At 37.7% G+C, this 27,284-nt stretch overlaps 1 protein-coding gene across 1 annotated transcript in view; it reads right to left on the reverse strand.

Moving 5' to 3' along the window:
• Positions 1 to 27,284, reverse strand: part of ST6GALNAC3 (ST6 N-acetylgalactosaminide alpha-2,6-sialyltransferase 3) — a 232,725-nt gene that overhangs the window by 118,575 nt on the left and 86,866 nt on the right. Inside the window, exon 2 of the mRNA XM_052800401.1 lies at positions 7,216 to 7,410. Coding sequence (XP_052656361.1) covers positions 7,216 to 7,410 — 195 coding nt within the window. The remainder of the gene's footprint in view (positions 1 to 7,215; positions 7,411 to 27,284) is intronic.

Raw genomic sequence — 27,284 nt, forward strand, 5'->3', positions numbered from 1 at the left:
GACTGTGCATCATAGACATTTATTTCTACCAGCCCAGATTCTTTAGGGATTGACTTTTGATGGCACAGCTCACTGGCTGATAGTAATCTCTTCTCAAGTCCCTTAGTCTTTTTTTTAAAAAAGCAGAGCTGCCACACAGGCAGCACTGCTTGACTCATCACATTCAGGCTCTGTGTGGAGCAGATTTAATTCCTTTGTATAGAATACTCGATATATTTATCCTGGCACTTGACTTTTTCCTCATGAGACACCATCAGAGTTGTGGCAGCTTTAAAAACCTAAGCTAATTCCATATATACAGAAGGAAAAAGGCTGAGCTGGCAGGATTTACTCTACTGAGGACACACATCATCTGTGCTCCCTTCTCTCCTGTAGGTTCACCACAGCCTCAGTAGTTTCAAGCGGACCTTGCAGCTTATTGTGACGGTTCTCTCTTCTCCCAGGTAAAAAGGGGGTTAGAAAGAGGAAGAGGGCAGTGGGGATTCTGGTGATAATTTGTTTAGTGAAGTCTATTTCTGTAATATAAGATGTGCTCGTGGAGTTGCTCATTTGGTGTTTAAAGTCTTTGGCAGGAATTTTATTTTCAAGTGTGTGCCTATGGCTCCCAGAGCCAGGAATGGGAACTCTGGTATGGTTAGCAAACACAGAGGGGTGGGGGGACAGTAACCAACAGCCCACCATACAAATCTCTCTCAGAAGTGTAACAAGCAATGCGATTGTCATTAAAAATGTTATGTAGCCAATCCTTCTGTAATACTTCCAAGAAAAGTTGTTCCTGAAAATTTACATAGCAGAAGCAGACAAATATTCAGAAGGATATGTCATGTTTATTTTTACTTCCATTATTATTACTATTATTATTATTACATGATTACTAAGGCTGAAATGATGTAACTGAGCAATTAATATAAAATTGTGTCTTAGAAGGGATATAAATGATTTAACATAAATGTTTAACATCTTTGTCGGCGACATGGACAGTGGGATTCAGTGCACCCTCAGCAAGTTGGCTGAGGACACCAAGCTGCGTGGTGCAGTCGACGCACTGGAGGGAAAGGGTGCCGTCCAGAGGGACCTTGAGAGGTGGGCCTGTGTGAGCCTCATGAAGTTCAACAAGGCCAAGTGCAAGCTCCTGCACATGGGTCAGGGCAATCCTAAGCACAAATACAGGCTGGGCGGCGAGTGGGTTGAGAGCAGCCCTGTGGAGAAGGACTCGGGAGTGTTGGTTCACGAGAAGCTAAACATGACCTAGCAATGTGCGTTTGCAGCCCAGAAAGCCAACCATATCCTGGGCTGCATCAAAAGAAGCGTGACCAGCAGGTCAAGGGAGGTGACTCTCCCCCTCTGCTCCTCTCTCGTGAGACCCCACCTGGAGTACTGTGTTCAGCTCTGGGGCTCCCAGCATAAGAATAACATGGACCTGTTGGAGCAAGTCCAGAGGAGGGCCACGAAGATGATCAGAGGGCTGAAGAACCTCTCCTATGAAGGCAGGCTGAGACAGTTGGCGTTGTTCAGCCTGGAGAAGAGAAGGCTCCAGGGAGAACTTAGAGCAGCCTTCCAGTACCTAAAGGGGACCCACAAGAAAACCAGAGAGACTTTTTACAAGGGCATGTGGTGACAGGACAGGGGGTAATGGCTTTAAACTGGAAGAGGGTAGATTTTTATTAGATGTAAGGAAGACATTCTTGACTATGAGGGTGCTAAGGCACTGGAACAGGTTGCCCAGAGAGGCTGTGGATGCCCCCTCCCTGGAAGTGTTCAAGGCCAGGTTGGATGGGGCTTTGAGCAACCTGGTCTAGTGGAAGGTGTCCCTGCCCATGGCAGGGGGCTTGGAACTAGCTGATCTTTAAGGTCCCTTCCAACCCAAACCATTCTATGATTCTATGATAAATAACTATGAAACAGATGACCTTTTCTTAACAAAATATCCTATCAATTCTTAAGCTGTAACAATGAATAAGATTCCAAAGGAAAAGACAGGATAGAAGTCATGAATGTGTCAGAAATTAAATACTAAAGCAACTTTCTGCCACAGTGAGTTCCGGTTGACATAGCTTTTTAGTCTCTCTAGGACCCAATTCTTCCCAGCAAGAGCATGAAACAAACATCTGAATACACCATGCAAGTTCATAGACTGGTACCTTCTCTTTTGACATGAAGCCCAGTACTATTGTCCAAGTTTCTCTTCATAGAAAGTGTCATTCTGCATCCATCACTAACAGGTGGAAAACTTAAACCTTCCCAGGTTGATCACTAGGTTTACTTATTTTTAGTATTTCATATTAAAATGTCAGTCCTGTTTTGATTTTTTCTTACTTCCCATATCTGGAAAGAAATTAATATTAAAACATCCATCACATTCTTGGCTTTCTTTGTGCATTTTTAAATTTTGTTATTCAAGTTTTATAAGAACATGGCCTCTCATGATTGGTACGGGTCCTTCCTATGATTACTCCTAACATGTTTGACAACTACGCTTTTGCTATTGTTGAAATGGTATGTGCCTTATCTTACAGTCAGATAGCACTTCACGTTTCTGCATGTTACGTTAGTTTTCTTCTATACTTCAGTGCTGTTGTTTTTTAATGCAATTACTTTGTTAAAAAAAAAAAAAAAAGACTACACAAATATGTATAAGGTCTGTAGCCTCCTCCTATTTTTATTCATATCTGGGATATTTCATTTGTAGAAACCTCCACACATTTCAGCTGAGTTCTACCACAGAACTTCTGGCAAAAAGAAAAAGAAGAAACTAGACTTAGGCTGTATGTTCACACGTATCTGTGGCTGTGTGTGCCACAACTGGCAAGCAGTTAATGCTTGTATACTAGTTTGTTCAGGTTACGGGACAAAATGGTATGTGATAATATGATCCAAGTTTATTTCTTCAATATCAACACAGCATTGATGAGTTTTTCAGTTACAATACACTATATTTAAAAAAAAATTAACTGCTACAATGCATGTTCCTTTTATCTAGTGCTCATCACTATACTGTGAGATTCTTTAACGTTCGTGACACAAAAGCTCTTCTCTCCCTCAGAATTCATTTTAGATGAAGCCATTAGATCTCACAGTTGCAGTTTAATGTAGGGATTTTAGGTCATCTCAGAACTTACCCTTTTCAAAGAACAGTTTTAATCTTTGTACAGTACTTGAATATACTTCTTATAATTATGTTTCAAGTGTTATTGCAGCTATATTTCAGATTTTACGTATGTAAGAAAATGCTATATTAGTTTAATACTGACAGTACAGTAAAAATCTATTCAATATTCACCTTTCAGGAAGCACAATCAAATTTCCAAGAACACTATTAGACTTGCCTAGCGTAAAGTTTCAAACTGCTAATGGGTTTTAAATTGATGTCATAATGCTGCAATTTAAATACATGATGTTCATTAATTTTGCCAGAACTCTTTGTAGAGTAGGAGTAGTACGAAAGAAGGAGGAAGGTTATATTTTCTATATACCTGCTTCTTTTCATCTGCTTGCCCATTTTTGATACACAAGAAGAATCATTACATCACCTTGGGGTTTGGGGTGAAGTTTACTCAAATGACAATAGGTTTCAATTAGGTAACCACCGTGGAGTTGTACCAAAGTAATATTTTCTATGAAAAAGTACCAGGAATAGGATAAAAGTAACTAACACGTGACAGGCGTGACATTTCGTAAAGATGGATTTCATGGGACCTATCACTAAAAATCCATAGGTACAAAGTGGAGGAAATAAGGGACAGAAAGGTCATCTTGCCCATACACCTCCTTTTCACTGAAAGGTCAAAATTCATGTACTTGAGCAAGAGAGCAATATTGCAAAACAGGCAGCCATAGTCTCTCGCAAATCTCAGGGAGTCCCCTTAGATGTGGACATTGAAAAGGGAAAAGAGATCACATTGTGGAGGACTACTAAGGGATCCTCTTCTCTGAAGGGGAGAGAGAGTGGGCACTGTACACAAATTTTCTAGGCAAAGAATCATTTCAGAAATATCTCAAAAGTCAAACTAAAATATGGCTAGACATAATGGGCCAGTATAGTACAACACTTCACATCTATTTATATTTCAAATATAGTATGTTTACTGTACATAAAGTCAGTTTTTCCAAAGCTGTTGCTATAGCTACAAATCAAGGAAACCATAGCAACAACCCTGTATTATGTACGGCCTTAATTAGGGATTAAGTTATGTGTCTCTCTGCATTTTATATTAAATACTCCCATACAATCTAGTTATAGTAATCTTAAAATTTTTTCAGACTTTTTAATAATAAAAATTCCATAGTATTATCCTGTCAAGTCAAATACACAACACCGTTGAAATGTCTTTACAGCATTATTCCGATCATAGCTAATAATATATGCATCACTGTTTTTTACTTGAGATAAACACAGATGTTCATATCACCATATTTCCTGATCATCTTTAATTCAAATCATTGATCACTACAGTCTTAACCACCATGTGATTGATTTTCCATCATCTCATAACATTTTCAAGTCTCACCCCACTCAGCCTTACCCCAAAAGAAATCAGCTCCTCCTAACTTCAACTTTTTTCCCTATGGATTAAAGTCTTGGGGTTTTTTTTCCTTTTTCCTCAGAAAGTAAGTATGCAAGGGAGGGACAGGAGAGGTAGAATAGTAGTTCATCTAGATTTTCTAGCTTCCCTGTCACATCAGAATACTGGCTGGGTTGGTGGTAAATTACTCTAATTACTCTGCTTTATTGACCTTGTCTATGTACTATTTCAGTACTCTGAGAAGTTGGGATTAGAGACCCCTGGCATGCTGCATGCACCCAGGCCTCAGAGTGGAGCCTGAGAGGAACAGGTAAAGGAGAACACAGAACAAATGTGAAGAAAAGATGGGCAAGGATGTTGGAAGTGGCTGAGGAACAGGAAGGAGTGCTATCAGACAGCAGGAGACACGTAGGACTCAGTGGGGTGACAGGCTTCAAAGGACACTCTAGAAGACTATGAACACATTCAACAGCTGTGCAAAAATTCTCTCAATAAAAGAGAAAGTCAAAATTCAAGTCTTTAAAAGCCTTCTCTCCTATCTTCCCTTCCATGACATAATTTTCTGATAATTCATTATGGTATAGTTTCCTCACCTTTCGGTCCTTGCCCATTAATGAGATGGCATGTGTCCCATTTTGCAAAAACCTTGGCCACAACTGTTTAGGGCATTAGCTGCACTCACAGTCTGGGCCTTCTGCTTATCTTACATACCATAGCAGCATAAAAAACTAGAAAATAAGATCTTAATTCTATGAAATGAGCAGAAATTCAATGTATTTGGCACTTAAATAGAAGTGAGAGATCTGTAGTTTTAATCTCTATGAACAATTGAGAATTGCTGGCTATTTTAATACAAATAGTATACAAACATTTATTTTATAAAGCAATCTGTGTTATAAAAATTGTAGTCTGAGAAAGCTATGAGTGTGAGGAACACGAGCTGTGTAAAAGCTTTTCACATGGGCAACACAATAAAACTTCCCTTGCACAGGGAATAATTAAGTCAGAAGATAGTGCATTCACAATCAGCAAGGCATGTTCAGTTTCTTCATTATCATTTTAATTAGCAAATATTAATGTAATCTGCAAATACAAGGGGGAAAACAATTAAAGTTACTAAGTTTAAGGAGTCCTTCATGACCTAAGCTAAATTGAGACAAATGTCTTACTAATCTATACTGGTCACCAACTTTCAGGACATTCATTTCCATTTACTGTTAGAACTTCCAAGTGTGTTAGCAAATTTAAGAATGAATTAAGGCTCCCACAAGCTACATCTAACCTCTGATGAAGGCAATGGTGAATAAAAATGGATTAGCATGCTCCTCTCCTCTCCAGTTATCAGTTCAGACTGATAGTGATCAAGTGACCATGGCAGCTCTACCTCATTCAGATTCCGTGCCTGCCGCTGTGACAATAACCCAGGGACACGCAGAACACACTGCCCTCTCATTTTTAGTGGGTTCCTGGTCCTTTTGTATTTAAGATATGCTGGATAGAGCCTTAGCCCTTTTGAACTCAAGAGCAGCTCCCATTCATTTCACTGGGACTAGGATTCACACCCTAACTCAAACAGATTTCCTTCCAGGTGCTTGTCCTTTTGCTGCTCTGTAGATAACATACTTTGGCCTCCAATATACTCAGCGCTGCCTCTTACATGGACAACAATTAAAAGCTACAGAAGTTTAAAAGAAGCTGCCTCCTAAAAACTATAACCCTCTCTCATTCCGGTTTTCATATTTAACACTCTCAAGGTAAAATAATAACTTACTTGTCCAATACACTTATAGGACTGAATATCATGAAGTGGTAAAGTATTTTCATTCTCTATAAAAGTTGTTATGTGAATGAATTTCATTCATGAATACAAGAATTGCAATGTTATAAAGAAAAATAAGTAGCAGTAAGTGGAAGCCTGATAGTATTTCTCATGACTGACAGTGCTATAACTGATCAGAAACAACTTTTAGAAAGAGTTTATTTTGTTATATTAGCTTATTTTGCAAGTTTATGTCTTTCATAAATAGTACACAGAGAGAGAGAGAGAGAGAGAGAGAGAGAGAGAGAGGAAGAGTCTGGGGAAGCACCACTACCACCAAAACCCAACAATGTCATTAGATATTTTGCCAACTAAGACAGTTTAAAGCAAGAGTCCCTGTAAAATCTAATTTTGTCACACAAGTATTTTCATCACACAGGAAGTATTTCACAAAGCAGATACAGGCCAAAATATTTTAAAATACAGACTGGAAGTACATACCTGGCTTTAAAATAGCTACCAAGTGTTAATGTAATAGTTTCAGAAAAATCCAGTAAACCTATAGCTTTATAAATTTTCTACACTCGCATATGTTCATTTCACAAATCATTCACTCTTCCTCTTCCATGCACATACAAACACAAATGAGCTACTTCCTTGGGTACCCCAGGCAAAATTAAACATTTTTAGGACTTTATTACAAACACACACAAGAAAATTTCCTTTTGAGTTAAAGGGACTGATGGCTTTAAATTAATCGGAAAAATTCAATTGTCATTTAAATGGCAGCACACTTAAAAAAGACACTTTGCTCAGAAACATTGCTTGCTTTAGTTTTTACACTGGGCAGGTTGGTAGAAAAGCAGTTATGTGGGACCAGAGAAAGAGAGGTCTACTGGTCCACTTTGCTGTGCTCTTGATACCAGATCTTACCTCTTGTGTTTTCACATTTATATATCCATAATGAGTTCTCAAAGGCTGCCTTTGGCCATTAGAAAAAGGTATCCATTTGGCGCTGGTTTGTCCAAAGCAGTTTAGGATCAAAGGGAAAGTTACTTCATTTGTGAGACGAACAATGATCAGACAGAGGAATGCTGCAACGAAACTCACAGCAACAATGGACTTTCTCTGTAATGAAAAGATTAAAATCAATTATTAAAACTAAGAACTGGTTTTAATAAAAAATACATATATTCTATTGTAGGATGAAGGAAAAACATTTTAGAAAGCTTTATGTAAAATTATTTTTTTGGTAGATACCTTGCTGCAGGAGCACAAGGAGACAGGTGACTGGATCATTTTGTTTCAATAAATTTGCATTTCAGAAGTTTTGAGAGTTTCTTTTAGAACTGGTTGGAAATGAATCAGTTTTGCTCAAAAAAAAAAATCAGCTTTTTTTAAGTTTCAAAACACATCTATCAGTTTTAAATTTTATTTGTATTTGGAATGAAGATTTTATGTAAACAACCACACCAAAGCCTCCATTCAAAATCATCAGTTCTCTGGACACACGACAAACACGCAAAGTGAAAATGCCATCTGCGGCCATACCACACAAATTTTGTTGTGAAGAAGATGATCACTACAGACTGTATTTATTGTGCATTAATTTTAAATCATTCCCATGCAACAGAACTAATACTCTAACCTTAAATATTTTAGAATAAATAGTCAGTGAAGTCAACATTCTGCCTTATTCCAGGTTCACGAATTTAGAAAGTGAGGCATCATTATCTCGGACGAGATGACCTCTATTGTTAATAATGTAACAGATCTGAAGCCTGTATCTAATTAGCCTTTGCTTTCCACCTCTAACCTATTCAGTTGGTTGGACTGATGAATGTAACCACAGAAAGATATCAGCTTTCTCCCTGCGTAACTCCACAGTCTGCAGGAGAAAAACTTGTAAGAAATATGATGTTCCCCTCATTTTCAGCTATTTTTTAAATACTGCAGTCAATTACTTCTAGACAAATTACTTCAGGACAAAACATGTTAGCTGGCATATGTAAGGATTCTAGGTATGATACTCTATTGTAAAGGTTATTTTTAGATTTTTCCTGAGGGGAAGGGAACAAAGATCATTTACAGGTGTTTTTACTGTATTTTAATTACATTCTAGCTTTACCAAATTTGCCACAGTTTAATCACCCTACTGAATGTAATTCTGTCCCTCTAAACAGTAATATATACAACAAATAGAGGGGGAAAAAAAATTATTTGCCTAAGGGACTCCATAAGCATATAGTAACACTTAGTGCTGGACGACAGAATCTGATCACCCCAATTCCTGTCTACAAATACGACCAACTAACAGCAACCAGCTGAGTGCACATTTAAGACCACTTTTGTACATGATGGCAATAAGATCACATGTGCTGCAATGGCGATGGAGGGGTGAAAGGCAAGCTCTGATTGCAACCATGTAAGATGAACCTGTTCTTTGCCTGGAGGTTCATCTGACAGTCTGCAGAAAGTAAAATTCAAAATGTTGAGCAGAAGAAACAACAATACACAGCAAACATACTGGGAAAGACGCAGAGAAAGTTTTACTGAACACGAGCACACAAGGCCTACGTGCCCATGCACAAGGCCTGTAGGCACTGCTGCCATGCTTTGATACAGTTTCTGGACACAGAATACAGTGAGAATCACGAAGAGCACATAGCAAATTTGAAGGGATATTACTGTATTTCCACACACGAGAGTTAACAAAATAGTACATTACAGGGGCCAATTGCATGGCTCTATCTGTTTTGATGTATTAGGAGGCTGCACTTTATAAGATAAAAGCAACAAAAGACTGAGATGGAAAACTTGGGTGAATGAGGTCACTGTGAGGAGAAAGGGAAAAGGATGATGAAGAGAAGTATTGTGGCAATGCAATTCAGTGAGGAATCTTAGTCAGCTAATGGCTGTGTAATGTAAAATTAAACCTAGCAAATCTTCAGAGGGCAGCGCAGCAGCCGCAACCCAATCACAGCTTTCAGAATTCATGGAAGCCACTGCACTTTTCATCAGCTGCATTATAACAGATTTACATTAAATTGCAATAAACTGGCTGGGGAGCACTTCTGTGTCACTTCTATTTGTACCAGATGGAGTCAGAAATGTTTAGCTATATATCAGGGCCTTGTAAGTGTTAAGAGCAGCCAAGATGTGCAGTGCAAGTGATAATCATAAAGCAATGAGAAGGACAGTGGATTAGTCATATTATTTATTGCAAATCAGAAGTAAAATATTGCAGATATTTAAAGGGGAATCTAGACTCTCATTCCTCTACGTGAGCATGCTTCAATCAAAATGTCCACAGCAGGAAGCAGCAATACTGCCCTGTATGATGCCACTACCTGACTTCCACATATTCTATCTTCCTGGTTTGTTGAATACCATTTTTTTACTTCCTTTATTTTGTGCAGATATGTTCTGAACTTGAAAACATTGCAGTCAGCTTTGTGTGCTTCTCACAGGGAGCTGTTCTAAACAGCCTTTGCCCCGAGAATAATTCAGATTTTGTAGCTAGATTTCTTGGCCTTCATTAGGATGCCATCTGATTTTTATATTCCTTCTCTTTAAATACACTGTACTACAGGAAGAAAGAAAAAAGTGTGGCCTTCTTCTGTTTTCTTATGTAAGAAAATATTGTTTGAGAAAGAAAACAGCAAAGATTTTTCTCTGTGTGTTGCTTAGCAAGAAAGAACCTGCACAAACTAGAACAGTGCGATGAGAAAAAGGAATTTTTACAACAGAAAGGAATCAAGGCATGTGTTATAATTGCTTTGGAAAAAAATCTAGCCATATGTAAATACGATGTCTACTTATCAGCTTGTAGAAAGGAAGCTTGTGTTAGGGATTCAGTTCCCCTGTAGTTTTTGTTAAAGGCATGAGATCCAACAATATGCATTCTCTGAGGGAAAGACTACTGCAAATTGGAATTTCAGTGGCTCTATAAATTTCCCTGTAAAAATATTGAAAAACAACAAAGCACCTGCATAGAGTTTTAGCCTTCTTAAGCATCAAGTAAGGCAGTCTGCTCAGTGGCCAAGAGTATTCTAAAGGGCACATCTAAAAGTAATTTGTTCCCCTTAAGTTCCTCCCTCCTTTACCTGCTCAAGACAAAAAAGAATACAGGAGCTATTTGTCAGTAAGCGCTCCTTGTAAAATGTCCCTTTCTGCAGATAAATGGATTTTGTTATTTTTCCTCTGATAAAACTTAAAGTTTAGCATTGGAGACTTCAGGAATTCTACATGACATTAGGATATGACAGAGAAGTATGAAACTATATACAGGGATGAATACCAGACTCTAATTTGTCTCAAAATTTGTCTGCATCAATATTTTAAATACTTACACATCCTACCATTTGGGAGAGCTAAACCAACATTAATTAGAAAGTCTGCACAGAAACAAATCTTATTCCTTCTTAATTTTCAGTTCTCATGAATGTAAATAGTCTCTTAACAAAAGAAATGTTTCTCTAACATGGAGACATCCCCTATATAAATCTCAATCAATCTTTATATTTTTCTAGCTAATTTAATGTAGATATTTTGATGTTGCCGACATTTAAATAAAAAAGTGTATATTCATTTATAAACCTTTTTGTATACATATTCAGTGAGGAGTAAACAATAAGACATACTTTAAACAGTTTCTTAGCTGGACGACTTGCATGGCGTATTAGCTTTTGTAACATTTTATTTCATTCACTATATTACGTGACTAGCCTAGATGAGAGTTGCAAGAAGAAAATTACCATACTTATGAATACAGGATCCTATAGCACAAGACTGATGGAGTTTACTATTTGTTAATGACACTAAGTCTAAGAGGCTGCTCATTCACAGTTTAAAAAAAAAAAAGAAAAAAAGAGAGAGATAAAAGTGGACACACTTCAGATCAGAGTACATGTATTGCAATACCTGGGACCCCACTGGGCAGAAAGCACACAATAGAACTAAACAGTTTCTTCTCAACTCTTTTTACTCAATCCCCTGAATAATATAATCCCAGTTTCAGTTATTTCTCAGGCACCAGGCTCATTCTGCCTAGTGTGTATATTAAAATCAATGAGCAGTAGGCATGATTCACACTTCTAAGGCTTCAATTTGTATTTACACTGTTAAAATAAGAGTTGAAATAAAAACAGGAGTGACATACTACTATGCTGGTTAGGATTTCATGAAAAACTTCGTAGAAATAAAACAGTAACAACAGTATTTTTATGGGGGTATATATATATATATGTATATATATATTTGGCAACATGGTCCCTAACACTATTTATAACCTTTATATCATCTGGTTTTGGCTATTTACCAGTGCCAGGGTGATTCATTAGCTTCAGTTTGGCAAGAACTTGACAGTCTGAACAAGGATGAGTCATTTTTCTTTCATAATCTGTTAAGAAGTATGAATTGACAAGACCATTTTTTATAGTGCAATAATGTCTGATAGAATAATAAGATACAAACATTTTTTTGTGTTGTATACAGTTGTCTAGCAGGGAGGAAGAAAGGAAATATTTTCAGCACAAGAAAAGAATTTCATAAGTTGTAAAATTTACTGAGGTATGTACTAAGTATCTTTATTCTACTTTCTAGCCCAAGAGCAACACCCTGCCACTTAGAATGTATTATATGGCAAAGACTATCAAACCACTTTACAAGCAGTAACAAGTCCCCATCCTAGTGAGATTAACAGTAAAAACCCATTTCACAGATGCATATACTGAGGCTGAAAGCAACTTCCCTAAGATCACAGAGAAATCAACAGAAGCTACTCCTGAACTTTTATTCTAGAACTATGTCGTTTCTCAGGTTTATTGTTTCTATTATAACTAACTGCCTGAATTTGTTAAGTGCCAAAGTTGTATATGATATTATGGAAGACCATAGTAAAGAGCCCTTGGAACCAGTGAAATTCCATGTCCCAAACAGTAACTGAAAATAGACCTTTTTTCAGAAATTTATTTTTTACAGTATTCATTTTTTCTGTTATTTTCATGGATACATGATAACACTGTGCTTGGAAGGACAAATCAAAGGTAAAGACTTACATGAGGGCTTTGAGTCTCTTAGATGACACAATATGCAGTAATATTGTATTAGTTTCACAATACCTGCCTTTATGAGCATACTGAATAACTCAATCACTTTTTTAACATCTCTGCACATTATACTACTTTTATTATAGGACTTTTATTATAGGGTTTCAGGTTTTTTACTCAAGTATAATACCAATTGAAAACAATAATGGCTACACTTACTGAATTTGTTTCATTTTGTAGACTACTATACCTAAAAGATAGTTTTATTTAATTTTCTCTTTTATAGTCTTGAGCATCCTCTTCAAATGCTGCTTTCTGTTACAACAGAGCATAAAATGAAATTCTTTCAGCAAACTAGTTCAGTATACCTTACTGTTTTCACTGGTATTGGAAATAAATATGCCTTCCAGCTATTTCTTTTGTCCTGAACCTCCCTTTAAAAGGGCTGCTGGAGGGATACTCAGGCAGGGGTCCTAGAAGTTTTCAAAGAAAGAGCAAGACTATATAGCAAAGATCCTTTTAGAAATAGACACGTGTCAAACAACATTTGCATAAAATCACTAGCTGAAGATTTACTTTCTTCTCCTCCAGAAGTGAAAGTTATCTGAATATGTTCAAAGGCTCCACAGGAGATGGCTGTCAATGTTTCTCTCTCAGGAGAAGAGAACAAAGCAGGTAAGGGGTTATATCAGAAGTAAGATCTAGCTTGGGTTCAAAAACCAATAAAATTAAGATTAAAGCAATTTTTTTTTTTCCTGGAAAAGGGCACCTTTGCTAAACTGGAACATAAACAGCCAGGAAGCTAAGGAGTAAGAGCAGAAATAAAGTTCAGTGATGGAGAAGCAAGGCAAGAAATGCAGCATACATAAAAATAGAAGAGAGAGAATGAAAGAAACATGATACTTTTAACCTTCTGTATTGCCTGGAAAGTATTTCTTCTAAGAACATACCCTGAATCAGGACTGTGTTCATAGCTTATGATGTTTGAGAAGGCATGAATAGAAGACACATTACTTCTTGCATGCTTCCTCTGTAGGAGCTCTGGCCTTTTTTATAGCTAAGGCAGCTGAAGAGCTCTCAAGAACACAGCTCATTGTACCTCTTTTATTGTTGTCATTTGTTGAAAACTTGTTACATAATTCAGTTTTCACCATGATTCACAATGCAGTCCCATACAAATGGTGGTGTATCTAGGTTCATAACAGCTTGACATAGTGTTTTTCACAGCAAAATAAAACATATTCAAACATCTCCTTCGTTAAAGCCAAAAATCTGCAGAGAGTGCTCAGGCTCACTGGGGTAAGACCTGAGCAATGAAGAAAAACAGGAATCAGCACAGTATTGTCCTAACAACTGATATAGCAGCAGCAGCAGCAGTCTATATTAAAAGCCTTCACTGCTTACATATAGGAGGAGTATTGCTATTGACATTTAGTCTCAGGTAACTGCATAAATTATTACATACAGCATTCCCATCAAAATAGCACACATATGGGTAACAATATGAAATCATGTAAGGTGAAGAACTTCAAAGTTTCATGGAGTAACTGTTGAAGTATTTTGAAGGTCTCCCATATGCTATCAAGCATAAGAAGTTACTACATTTGAAAAGTCCCAGTGATTCTGAGCCCTTCAAATTGCAAAGCATTGCCAGATTTCAGGAATTAATCTGTGTCACTATTCCCTCTTGCCCTAAACTCAAAGCCTAATAAGAAGGAGCATTTTTTTTGTCTGGAGATATTATTATCCCTTGAAGTGATTTCAGGCTTTCCAGCATTTTGAGTTCTCCATATCCTATACTGATTGTTTCTCCCACTCCTTTCCTTCTTACTCAAAGCTGAATTTTTATTTCCTTCAGCAGTCTACTTCTGGTCTAGAGTTCCCTACGCAAACAGCCTCTACTCCCAACAAGGCACAAACACATCATTAGCACAGCCGCAATCTTCACAAACCACATAGTCACAGTACCACCAAGGCAACCTAAACTTCTGAGCAAGGCATGCCTTTGGCCAGTCTGCTACTTCATTTTATACTGCAACTGAAAGCTGCCAGTAGCTTAAAAGATCTAGCCCATTAAAATGCCCATGGCAGAGAAGCACACTTTATATAAGGTTGTTGATTTTTCATTCTATAAGATCTGTTAAGAACATTTAATCTAAAACTACTGTTACTGATTCATTGATGTCCTTCACAACTAGGGTGAACTTCATCAGCAGCTGTAGATGCATATTATATAAATACTAATGTAGTCTCTGCATGATAAAGGATTATTAAAAAGGAAAAAAAGCTGCTGCAGTACAGCTCTCAAATGGTGCCTTTTTTTTTTTTTTTTTACTCTGGATTATTGCCCAGCTCTTCTTATCAATAGCTTGGCAAGCTTTCAGACACACACAGGCTGACGTACGCTTCTCTATAATAGAACTGCTGGTACAAGAATTTGTGATCTTTCAGCCTGGCAGTTGGTTGTTACTACTTATTGAAGTACCACCTGATTGTAGCTATTTTTCACCTGCTGAGAAGAAGTTCAAAGAAAAAACCACCCATATTTGAGTATTAACTCTTACCCTGCCAGATCTACCTCACATAGATGACCTCTCTCTCTCCTCTGTGGAAATATATAAAAATTCATGATCAGCAACATCATAAGAATGAATCCCTAATTGAGCAGTTTTCACAAGCATTCTGAAAGACACCCTATAGCTGCCAATATTTTCATTAAAAATCCCTTTCAAAAAGTTGATTCTTTCAACCAAAAATAGACTCAAAAAATGCATAAACCAGAAGAAAAGCAACAACAAATAGCCCCACAGATACAACAAGAAAGATTCTTAGAAAACAATACAATACCAGCAGCCCTCTGGTCTGCAGATCTCTCTATATGAAAAAAGATGTAGTTATTAAAAGCCTACTGCATTTCTTTGTTATTTATACGAAATATCAGAAATACTCAGTTTCTTGTTTCAAGAACTCACAGGAAAGGGAATGTGATGGCTTCTAAAGTGAAAGTGAGATAAATTCAATTTCTGCTCCTAGCAGTAAAATCATAAGTGCCTTTGGTACGCAGCAGGAGGAATAGACGTTAATCACACACCTGTATGTTTAGCAAACACTACACTGGAATATAACCTCCGGAAGTACTAACTTTTAGGTGGGGGGGGGGGGAAATCAGACAAATAAAATTAAACACATGACAGCAGCCCAGGGGCAGAAGATGATGAAAATAAATAAAATGTTGTAACAACCCCGTATTCTCAGGCTGCACATCTGTGAAGTAAATGCCTTTTGCTGGAAACCTTCACTTGCCTGCAGCTCATTTCTACCTGCAGGGGAAAGTTTATGCTACAGAGCAAAAACTGCATAACCAGAAATTCACACAAGTGAAATGTAATTGCCTACCACCATCTGGACAAGCCTAAACTTTCTCCATAGAATTTTCCTCTGTAAAGATCCCTGACTGCCATGCTGGACTGGAAGCTAACAAAAATTGGCCCCATGCCTCAGTTTCCTTCTAAAGGCCAGACAACACTGTTAGACAAAAGAGATCTTGCCCAGTCTGTCACTTGGCAGGACTCTTGCTCTGGCCCTTCACACCAGCTTCTGTTCTTTGGGAGGTCAGCACTTTTGGAAAGTTGCTCTGGATGCTCTCTCTGCCACAGTGTATGCAGTGCACCTGCTATTCAGAAACATGAAAAGGAAAACCGAAGCAGGTGGTCATTATTCATTTTAGTCTTGTGTTAGGCACCCTCAGACAGCCAGTGCACCCTAACACAATGCAGATTAATGTCTTGTTCCAGTGGCAAGGATGCAAACGCTGTTTAGTGTGAGGAGGCATATGGGCTCTTTCAAGGTCTGGCCGAATCGTTGGCTCTGCTTTGAAATATAGGAAGATGCAAGTACCGAATATAAGGGTTAGAGACCTCCTTCACAGCCACTAGGCAAAGGTCCAACTTCAGAGAGCAGAAAGACAAGTTTTTTCAAACTGGTCTTCCCCCCAAAAAGGAGGACACTGTGAATTAGAAAGAAGCTATTCTTAAGCAGAGATGATGCTCTCCAGCCAGCCTGCAGGAGGTCTTTTGTTCCTTGAGTTGTATAGCTTCTTCCACCCGCTCCCTGCTTTTTTTTTTTTTTAATTTTTTCGCATTTGACCAAGAGACTCTCCAGCACAGCTGTAGCCACGTTGTCCTGGGTTGGCAGGAGGCAAAAACAGCCTCCATGGATGCCTTTTACATAAACCAAGTAAACTTGGGCTCTAAATTGTTTTGGCAAGGCCCTTTACCTTCATCAGATACAGAAATCTCCCTGTTTTCTTTGGATAAACCTGCTCTAGCCTACCTCATCCACACATAGTTGCCATGTATGTCATCAAAAAAGTAAAATGTATTATTCAATGTCTCCAAGCATTGTCTGCTTCTGGCATGTGGAGTAACATTTCAATAGGCATAATCATTTATAGCTGATAAAAAGCAAGACCTAATTACAGAGAAGTCTAGGCTGAGACTAGCTATTTTGTAATGGGAATTTTACATTTTCTGCCATATAGCTGGGAACACACTACTTTTAGCAATGAAAACACACTTTCCCTTCTTAATTCTTGTTCTTTTCTTTATGCTGTTTTCTCTATTGGAAGCTTAGAAAAAGGGGCTTGGGGGGGGGGGGGGGGAAGGATTGATAAAGAAACTAGACACCAGCATGGCAGTGTCATCTCTGAAGAGATCTTCAACTATTTCTGTGGCATACAACCCTTCAAGGCAGCAAACTTTTGAGCAAATGGAGGCACGTGAAGGTTGTGGTATTTGCTGGGATGGTCGCATTAGGGTTCATTCTATCTGATGAGTTCATTTTCCAGTGCAAGAGTACCATGCCATCTGTAGGATATACACTGAATTCATTTCTAGGCTGGGTTTTTAGGGGGTTGGTTTTGGACAAAGGTATGCAGAACTCAGCAACGCACTTTTTATAGTATACATTAACAATCATACTATTATCACAGCACTACAGCATAGAGCTTTCCATCTAGGATGCAGATCAGCTGTGTTAAACACTGTACGCTCATAGCAGCAGCTCCAACAATTTTATGATCCAAATGAAAAATAGAAGGCAGGCCTACATTTTAAATCCCACTTGTAGGCAGGGCTGTACTGAGCAATGCAGCACCTGTACCAACACAGAGGGGCAAATGGCCTGTACATTTTTGGCAGAGACTTTCCTTTCAAGCACTAGCGTGATCTGACCCCGCTTTACTCCCTTCTACTGATACAATCACAGGAAAATGTTGCAAACCAGCAGAAACTTAAACAAAATTTCTTGCCCGTTGAGTACAATTGTATTCCTTCTACATGTAAGACTCTGTTCATTATTCATCCTTGGATAACATGAGCAAGAGGTTATCAGAAGTTGCCAGAAGGCAGACTCCCCAGATAGCAAAGAACATGCAGCATTATAGTTACAGAACGTAATGACTGCTCAAGGAGTTGATGACATATCCCTCAGTTGACTAGGGAGCTCCTTAAATCAGGGCACTGAAACTCAATAAAAGCACTGATCAAGACAGTAGCCTCAATTTAATTATGAGCTTTATTGATCATGTCTTCTCTTTATTAAAAAAAAAAAAGGGGGGGGGGGGGAGGAAAAAATAAAAGGCAAGGAAAAAAAAAAGTGTCCACAAAGCACTGAGCTTATGGCAAGGCCTGGTGGGACACTGCAGAACAGACTCCTTTGCTGTTCTGACAAATCCACAGTGGACAATTTTTGCCTTTTGTGCTGACCTCTCACTTCCAGGAATCTGGAAAATAATTTTATGTGAACTAGTTTTCATCAGAAGGAAGCAAAATACAATTTCATGTTTACAATAAAATCCATGATCTGAGACCTATTTTCTGAATACACACAGTTGAATGGTATACCTGCAGTGGAATAGCACCCAAAAGCCACAATCAGGAGCCAATCTCCATTGTGCTAAAAGCTATAAATTCTTTAGATTCATTATTTCTGCAGAGCATCTCAATAGGAGCTAGAGGAAATCATAAAAATTGATAGTTTTCCGAAAGAAATTCTTCCAAGCAGTAAAGTTTAATCTCTCACTGATCTGTTATCCTGATAGAATAGTACAGGGACAGTAACATATATATCCTACCCAAACACACATTCTATCATCATACCACACTCCTCTCACGCTGGGTGAGCTAACTGAATTGAACTTGACCTTCAAAGCCCTTGGAATGCAACAAAATATCTCTGTTTTCTGACATTTATGGGTGGCTTTTCTGCATGGCTGCTTTTATTGCCTAGAAAATAATGGTGAAAGCTGTGTGTACAAACCTACTATAAACACTGACAAATCACATGAAAGGAAGAAAGATTTATTCAGTGTCGATTACTCCAGAGATAATCTAATCAAATTCAAGATTTACATTTTTAAAGCAGATCAAAAATTCATAGAGTTAGCATTTTGATACAATAGATAGATACTACAGTTTTATTTTAATCTGCAAGCGTAATTGAACTGATTTGGATTTTCTATGCTTTTATTTTTGCTTAAAAAGGCTTTATGTGTTTCATATGAAAATGAATCATTGAACTAGCACATGCACAAGGAAAACCCTATGGAAAATTCATACAGAAAATTATCAATCTCTGTCTAATAAAGCTTAGATAAAAATACATTTGGACATGAATCTATATTAAAAACTAAAAGTGCTAGATGTGAAAAGGCAAATATATCCTACTCATGGCTTGCTTAAACTTAAAAGAAACCACTCCTAGCCACTCTACCAGAGCTGATCCTGAACATGTTAATGGAAGAAACATGACACAAATGTGCACCTAGCACAGTTTTCCATCCTTTAGTCCATGAAATATAGAGGGACTGTCAGGTGTCAGAAGTTATTCCAAACCCCTGTTCCCTTCATGCATGTTTTTTCTTATTTGCATGCAAGAAACAAACAGAAGTAGTGAAAACCCCCCAAAACATTCAAATTGAGCTTAATTTTCGTATGGTTGTAAATAAAAATTAACAGAGGCAACACTGCCTCACACAGTCTGTGGACTGTTCTCTAGAAGACAAAATGGGCTCATGACACAAAGGATGCTCCTCTACTATGGGACGGACACAGATGGCTCTCATTCTGCTGCTTGACCTTGGGCAAGTCACTGCTACTCTGTTCCTCGTTTTCATTGTCTGTAAAAGTACCCTAACATCCACCAGGGCATATTGTTTTCAAACAACAGCGAAGCTTGACCCAATTAGAAACAAGTATTTTCACCAAGCATTTTAGTCAAAGACATAATCTACTGTCTGGGTACTCAGTTCTATGCCAGCATATCTAGCTACTTGCACTGAACAAAACAACTGTTGAATCCTGTTCCTCCTTCACTTAAAGATATCTCTAACTGATTTAAAGGAGAGCAAGAGAAAGCCAGAAGCACAATTAAATTTGAAAAGGAACAATAAGAAAAAATTCATTATAAAATTTTATTTTTATTCCTTCCCAGTTCCTTTGTGTATCAGTTACTCGATTTGCAAACTCAGGATCCCTCAACTCCCACTTGAGTCAAGTCTGGCATCACCAAACCCAGCTCCTGAATGCTCTTGTTGAGGTCTGTGGGACCAAACACTGCATCTCTGTAGCTTACAGCCATAAGGAAACTTCCTTAATTGCCAGCTATGCAAGCCTTGACCTGGATTTGAAAAAGAAGTTCTCATTTTCAGTTTTGCTGCTGATGCAGTAAGCAGGTTCTGCCCACAAGCTTTCTGTAGGATATAAATGTCTCCCACACACTAACAGGCCAGAGACCATTTATTTTGTATTCTCTTTAACACCACTCTGGTCTAAAGCAGTAGAATAAGGCCACTCAGACCCTAATGAACTCATCGCAATGTCCCAGAGATTACAACAGGGTGTTTTCCTTTCCATCAGGAAAGCTGCCAGAGACACCACTGAGATTAAATAATGTGCCCCAAGACGCTTTGGAAGTACTAGGCAAAGCTGAGTTTTCCTAAAGTTCATTTAGAACCAGAATCATGCTCAGTTATTTCTAAAAAAGAAATATTATTTTTAATGTTGGAGTGTCTAGGATCTATGATATTCAAAAAGCATGTATAATGAACACAGTAATGTTACTCTTACATTTACTGTTTCATCTGTTTTTAATATTTTCCGTTATTCTTCTCAAAGGTCTTTATTTTTAGGTAATAGTTATCAGTTTTTATCTGTAGCTTTACCGCAGTGCTGCTTAAACAGCAGTTACCAATAAAAGAATGAATCTGGACAGGACAGAGTACCCCACTGTCCTGTAGCCACATGCGACCGACCACCCTTCAAGGTGCCCACATTTTCTGTCAGAATATTTGGCTTTGTAGTAGTTTGTACAGTCATTCCAAGTTATGAGAGTTTATGATCTGTTCCAATCACTACAAGTCATAAAAATTATCCCAGTGCTCTGAAAAAAGCAGCACAAGATTTTCTCAGTGAACCTTTAAGTCTTTTAGCCATAAATCTCAACAAAAAATGCTATTTGTTTAATTTAACGCTGCTATACAGATTAATGAGACAAGTTGTCCACTAGTCAGAGGAGGAACACAAAGATCCATCCTAACTTATTTCATTCCCAGGTTTATTCATTGTAAGTGTTATATAATGTGACATTCACACATTACTGAAGAAGTTAAAAGAACAAAATGCACATCACTAATCAGCTGGTCATTTTTCATTTGATTTTAGGTGCCAGAATTAACGATGCCCTTCCTTTTCATTAGATCTCTTTCCTTATATTTTGTTTCATTAAATCAGAAACAGAGTATGTGAGCAATCAGAATATTTCTCTGCAATTTCCTTCCTTCTGCACATGTACGTAACCCCACAGTGCTAGTAAACAGATAACCGGTTTAAACCCCAGGTCTGTTGGGACTCCAAAACCTTTTTGGCTAGAAGATCCAACTGCAGATGTTAATGTTCCAAGACATTAAATCCTGATATTTTCAATTTCTCATTCTTAGTTATTCAGCATTCACCACAAATGTCACCAGCCAAATTTCAGCTGGTCTTACTCCATCTCCTCTTGCCTGAAAGTTTATGACCTCATTGAGTGCCACAACATCTAATTTTATTCCCTCTGACCATTCCTAGATACTCTAATCCTCCAAAAAGTCATGCAGTACTCCCCATTTTGCTGTGCTGGATAGTGCCTCTCCTTCAGCTACTTCTTACTACTCAACGATATTGTTTTCAAATTTTCCTCTTTTACTTAAGGAATTGCCATTTTTAATTCTTTAAGCCCATAGTTTTTCTGCAGTTATGCCCTAGCTTCCCGTTTAAGTCTTAAACCTTCCTGCCAGTTTGTCCTTTCATAATTGTTTTTAAGAATCTTGTACTTAACTATTCGTCATATATATATACTCCTCTGTTTAGCTGACTAATTCCATCCTAAGTTCCCTCTCAGAACATCAGCTTTCATCTCATATTAATTCTTCTTCTTCTCACATTAAATATCCTTTCTCTTTCCAGAAACAAGAGTCACTTTCACTCTGCAGACCAGTACATGTGCCCCTTTTTCCTGTAGTTGTTTGGCTTTTTTGTTTCTGTTATAATACCACTCCTGTTGTTGCTGTAATGGTCATGGGCTGCTGTATTTCAGCCCTGTTAATATTTTTAAGCCTTTGTTACTGAGATCCAGATGTTTTGATTGGTGCTGCATTAAGAAAAAGAAAGTACTGTTCCACTTAGGCCCCACGAAGTGCCCTCTACAGCAAGAAGTACACAGCTAGAAGTATATAACGCTATAGGGAAAGAATGTGCTTTGGGGGATTACTGGGGGCACCACCTTTTCATAATGTATTTGCCTAGAAAGTATTAATCTAAATGAAAGGCCAGTAGACTTGAAGCAGTTTTCTAAACAACAGACTGCATTTAACGTATCTAATTAGTCCTATCCATTCTCAGAAATTTACCTTTGATGTATCTCCTCTCAAGTAGTTTTAGCAAGCTAGGAGAACCAAATTCTTCTTGTATCTTCCAATAAGGAGGTCCTCTATTTTCCTGCTACACTAGCTTCTCAACCCCTGTTCTGCTTTCAGGTCATCTTCCTTGACTATAGGTATTGCACTTAGTCTTTCAAAAGGGATCCGCCTAGTGTGCGTGTATTAGCTGTAAAACTTCCCTGAACTAAGGTATTTCATGGTTCAATTTTATTTAGATTCCTAATTATCTTGTGGGTGATTGGCATACCCATAATGAGTCCTATGTCATTTGTTTCCAGCTGATGAGCTACCAGTATATCAAGCAGAGGGCTGCTTGATTCCTTTGTTTTTCTAGGGCTTGTCTAATTGATAATTTATTTTTTTTTTAACATTGCAGAACATCCCTGGAATGTTCTGTAACTATAGCTTTGGTATTAATTATAGGAACCAAATGTCCTCCAGAAAGCTTTTACAAAAAGACTTTCAGAAAATCTCATGCCTCAGTAATGTCAGGCAGGACAGAAAAGGCTGCAGCAGCTAGTATAATAGGAGCCGTCGGGTTTAGGGTCAGATTTTTGGAAAGCGGTCTCCCCTTTCTGACAGAGTGCTTACAGAAATGGGTCTTGAAAACAGCATCTCAATCTATTTTTAAGTCTTTAGACACTACTTCAAAAACAGTTTGCAACGGCCAGCCTTAACTCACATTACTTAGGAAGTATCTCAAGGAAACATATTGTGCACAGGCTGTACCATGACAGAAAACCTACCACAGTCAGGTCACTTTACATTAGAATATTTACTATGCTTTTAAACAGAGTTAAGAGGAATTTTCACACTAGATGATTTAGCCTCTCAAATTTTGAGCAAGATTGTACCAAGGAATGTCATGTGTTGTCCATTGAAGGGTAAAAGCACTAGAGGATGAAATAAACTACTAGGGTTATGCACATTTTACTTCATCCTTCTACCTTTTTTTTATTGAGCACCAGAGCTGTCATCTCCTAAAAGCCTCATACTATCACCTCAAAGACACAGCAGCTGACACGTCCCTTTAAAGTGAAAGGAAAAAGAGATTTTGTGACATCATAAAACTGGGGATGATAAAATCAATTTAAATAACAATAAGTACAGAAAGACATTTGCTGCTCATCTTTCACTTTTGTCTCTTCATGTTATTGGATGCTCACAGAAATGGAGAAGTAATGCATCTTCCTCTTATACCCACAGTATTTCCCTTTGGTGATCCAAAGACAACTGAAATCTATAGGAAAGCTCTGCATTGGTTAAAAATCTCAGTTTTCTCTGTCTTCCCTGACCACAGGATAGATTGCCTACATGATATTTATACATGGAAAAATCATGGATAAATTACTGGACTATTTTACTGCACAGAGACCTAGAAGAATGGAGAATCAGAGACGTTTTGACAAATCAACTATGCAGAAAAAAAACAAAACAAAACAAAAGCAACCAAAAACCCAGCAATTAAACAACAAGTCCTGGTACACAGGCTCAGTGAGAGAATCTCCTCTGCACCACGAAAAAATAAAGACTTTAAAAGACACCCTTCGCCACCTGCAGCAAAAGCATGCCACAGCAGGCTATGTTGCTGACTAGGGTGAAATGTTATTCTATTATATAGGGGTAAATGCTTTGCTCTTGGTTTAACCACATTGTAAACCCAATACAAGTGCAAAGCTGCTCTTAAGAATCAACAAGGTCAATAAGCTGAACTAAAAGCCCATTAAAAACTGCATCCGAGGGAAAGAAATGATACAGTAATAGTCCACTAAGGCACAAATCTAAAAACAATCTGATCAAAATGCAAAGCAGTTGAATATTTGTAGGTTACTCAAACTATCTAAGATTCAAACCAGGTAAGGTAATCACATCACAAAGAAAGCAAAATTTGATTTTTTTTAATTATGCTATTGTCTAGTAATGAATAAATTAGTTTTGATTCATTTTATTCTCTCCTCCTATGCAGCACAATTACAACAGTACTGGAATGAGATTAAAAAAAATAATTACCATTTCATCAAAGGTTTTTAATACCCATCTATGATTTAATTTGATCACCAAATTTGATCTATAATGATATTAATAGATAGCAAAATCCATAGTAGAGTCCATTATTGTTGAACTTTATCATCTTTTTAGAAAGTACAATGGTAAAATTATCTATTAATTAGATTAATTTCAAGGAAGTGTAAATCATCCTGACCCATGATACTTGCTTGCAAAGCTATTGTGAGAGAATAATTAGTAGGCAGTAGTCCAGGAATATTATTCTGAGCAGACGCGAACCTTGAACTTCCAGTCACTAGACTTAAATTCTAACTAAGAATACATCATCTTATGGAAACTCCAACATCCTGGAGTGCTGCAAAAAGGAGATGAAGAAAAAAAAAAATCTAAGTAGATTGTTGTTCTTATATGTAGTCCGTATTATTGCTTACCATGACCACAAATTAAAAGTGGATATAAGTAAAAATCTCTGAATTTTAGAACTTCAAGGTGAGAAGGACTGTGCCACTCAAATAATGGAGCCCCATATAAAGAACATGTCCCACAAGTCATTTCATTTGTAACTTACTCTGCTGACAAAATGTATGGCCTTGGGTGAGTATTTAACCCTAAGCAGTAGCTGGCAGTAAATACATACAGTAAGGAAGACAAATAAAACACTTAAGCATAGGTTTGCAATTTTTCCATCACATGAAATCAATTTCTACAGATTCTGGATTAGATCTGTCCCAAACATATCTCTGATTCCCAGGTCCTAGGTTTAAAAATTTAATTGTAAGGTCTTTATGGCAGCAATAACATCCACTGAGCAATGAATGGGACATAATCATGACTAGAATCTTGTATTCACGTGCAAATTTTCAACAGAAATTAGTCACTGTGTTTTCTGATGAGCTATATGTCACATTGCACTATCTGTCTAATAAATTTTAAAATGTTTTCAGTTGTGACGGGTGGAGTTCTTATCTGTAAAACCTCTTTATAATATACTGAGAGGCTACCAAAATGTTCCGTTTCAAGAGCTGAAAAGAGGACAGAATTGTTTTTATGCACACACAGACTCCCAGGAATACCCTGTAAGCATGGACCAATGGAAAGCACTATTCTGCTCTACGATGGCATTCCCCCACATGATGATTCCTGTACCGTGTTTTATAACATCTAGGCTTTTAGCACAGACACTGTGCAGAACAAAAGCAGATCACTGAACTGAAAAACCTAGACTCATGCAAGCAAAGACTTCAGTAAAGATCAAACTGAATAGATGTACATTTATAATATTGTGACTAAACAAGGAAAGGGTGGATGGCAGATGGAAAAAGAACCTTCTTCCCATTCCTTGAATCCCTAGTTAGTTTTAACTCCTATGTAGTGCAACGTATTGAGTAACAGAACATGATAAACACCATTGCTTTAGCTATAATTTTACGACAGATTATGGCACCAAGCAAGAACAAGAATTTTCTTGGGGAATACTGCACATTTCTGACAGACTATTTAGCAGATACTAAATGTGCTGAATTCAAATGAAATATGAAAGTCAGTGGAAGAAGGACCTCGCAGTATGGCCCTTGATCTCCAGGCAGAAGTATGTGGTGTGGCATTCAGTAAGGCCTAGAGTTCTTTTATAACAAAGCTTCAAGAATAAACTCCACCAAAACCACCACCCATACTTCTGCTATCTCTCTGAGAAATCTAGTGAAGTGGAATTGATTTTCTTTTTTTATTAGTGAGGCTATTAAGCATGAGGCACCAAGAGATGAATGGAAAGCAAGCTACATAAAGAGATAGAAACATCTGAAAATGCCTTCTATTTGTTGCACAGTTGCTTTTTGAGAAGAAATACCTGCGTAGGTGGAAGATCAATCTCTGTCCAGACTCCACTGGTAACACACACAGTGACTCTAGGAGCCTGCATGCATCTAGAAATCTGCAGGTGCAGTAAGTGGCCACTACAGAAATCTGATCCTAAATTTGTGAAAAGAACAAGAACATTTCTTCTAACTACTGAGAGACATCCTAGCTCACTAGAGACTGTTCCAGTAAAAGTCACATATTGCTGATAGTCCATTTGACTGTTCAGTATAAAGAAATTTGAAATTGGGGCTTGCAGGTGAGGTTAAGAAACTCATTATCACACCTCCCCCTTTCCATCCTTTTCTTTTAAACTCATGTCCTTACTGCTTTTTCTTTGATTTTCCCCTGCTTTGATCATTCAGAACTGACCATACAGATTTGTTCCCCAAACCATCTTTCAAAAGAAGCAGAAGTGGTAGGAGAGCTGGAAACCAGACCTAAAAGGTGTTGGATAGCAGCACATAGCTGCTGTAAAACAACGGGCCCTTATTCTGATCTTGTTTCTTCCTGATGCACTCATTTCCTGGCTGGTCTTTTAGACAGTGTGATAAAAATACTGTAAGCATAATGTTTCATTTTCTGGTAGTAGAAGAGTTTGGCACACAGTGACAAAGAGAACAAAGGATATCCCCCAAACACATGCACAGTTTAAGATGCATTTATGGTCCTATGAGAGTAGAATGAATTCCTGCAAGCAGAATTAATAGGATACCTTATTCTTTAACATCTGAAGGAGGCAGAAGTAAAATAAAAATTAAACTTAGTGTCTTTTATTGCAAACAAAAAGAGGGTATTTAAACAGGAGAGTCTCATGGGAAAGATTTCATATCACTACAAACAGTGCACTTGTTCAGAACATAACAGCAATGATAACATTACTAGTGGAAGTAAGACATCCTCTCAATTTTCACATGGATTGTAAATTAGAGAAACAAGTACCAGAGCTAAGATATCCATGTATGCATGTGCACGTGCGTGCACACACACACTGCTCACCCTTTGCAATTACTTAATTGTAATGTCAGATCAAAGATAGTCAAGAGTACAGATGGATGATTTCTCATCTGCATCTAGCTGTGGACTTTCTGTTTGTCATTGGGCCTAGATGATAG

The sequence above is a fragment of the Harpia harpyja genome, chromosome 11 (genome assembly GCF_026419915.1).
Source record: "Harpia harpyja isolate bHarHar1 chromosome 11, bHarHar1 primary haplotype, whole genome shotgun sequence".
NCBI lineage: Eukaryota > Metazoa > Chordata > Aves > Accipitriformes > Accipitridae > Harpia > Harpia harpyja.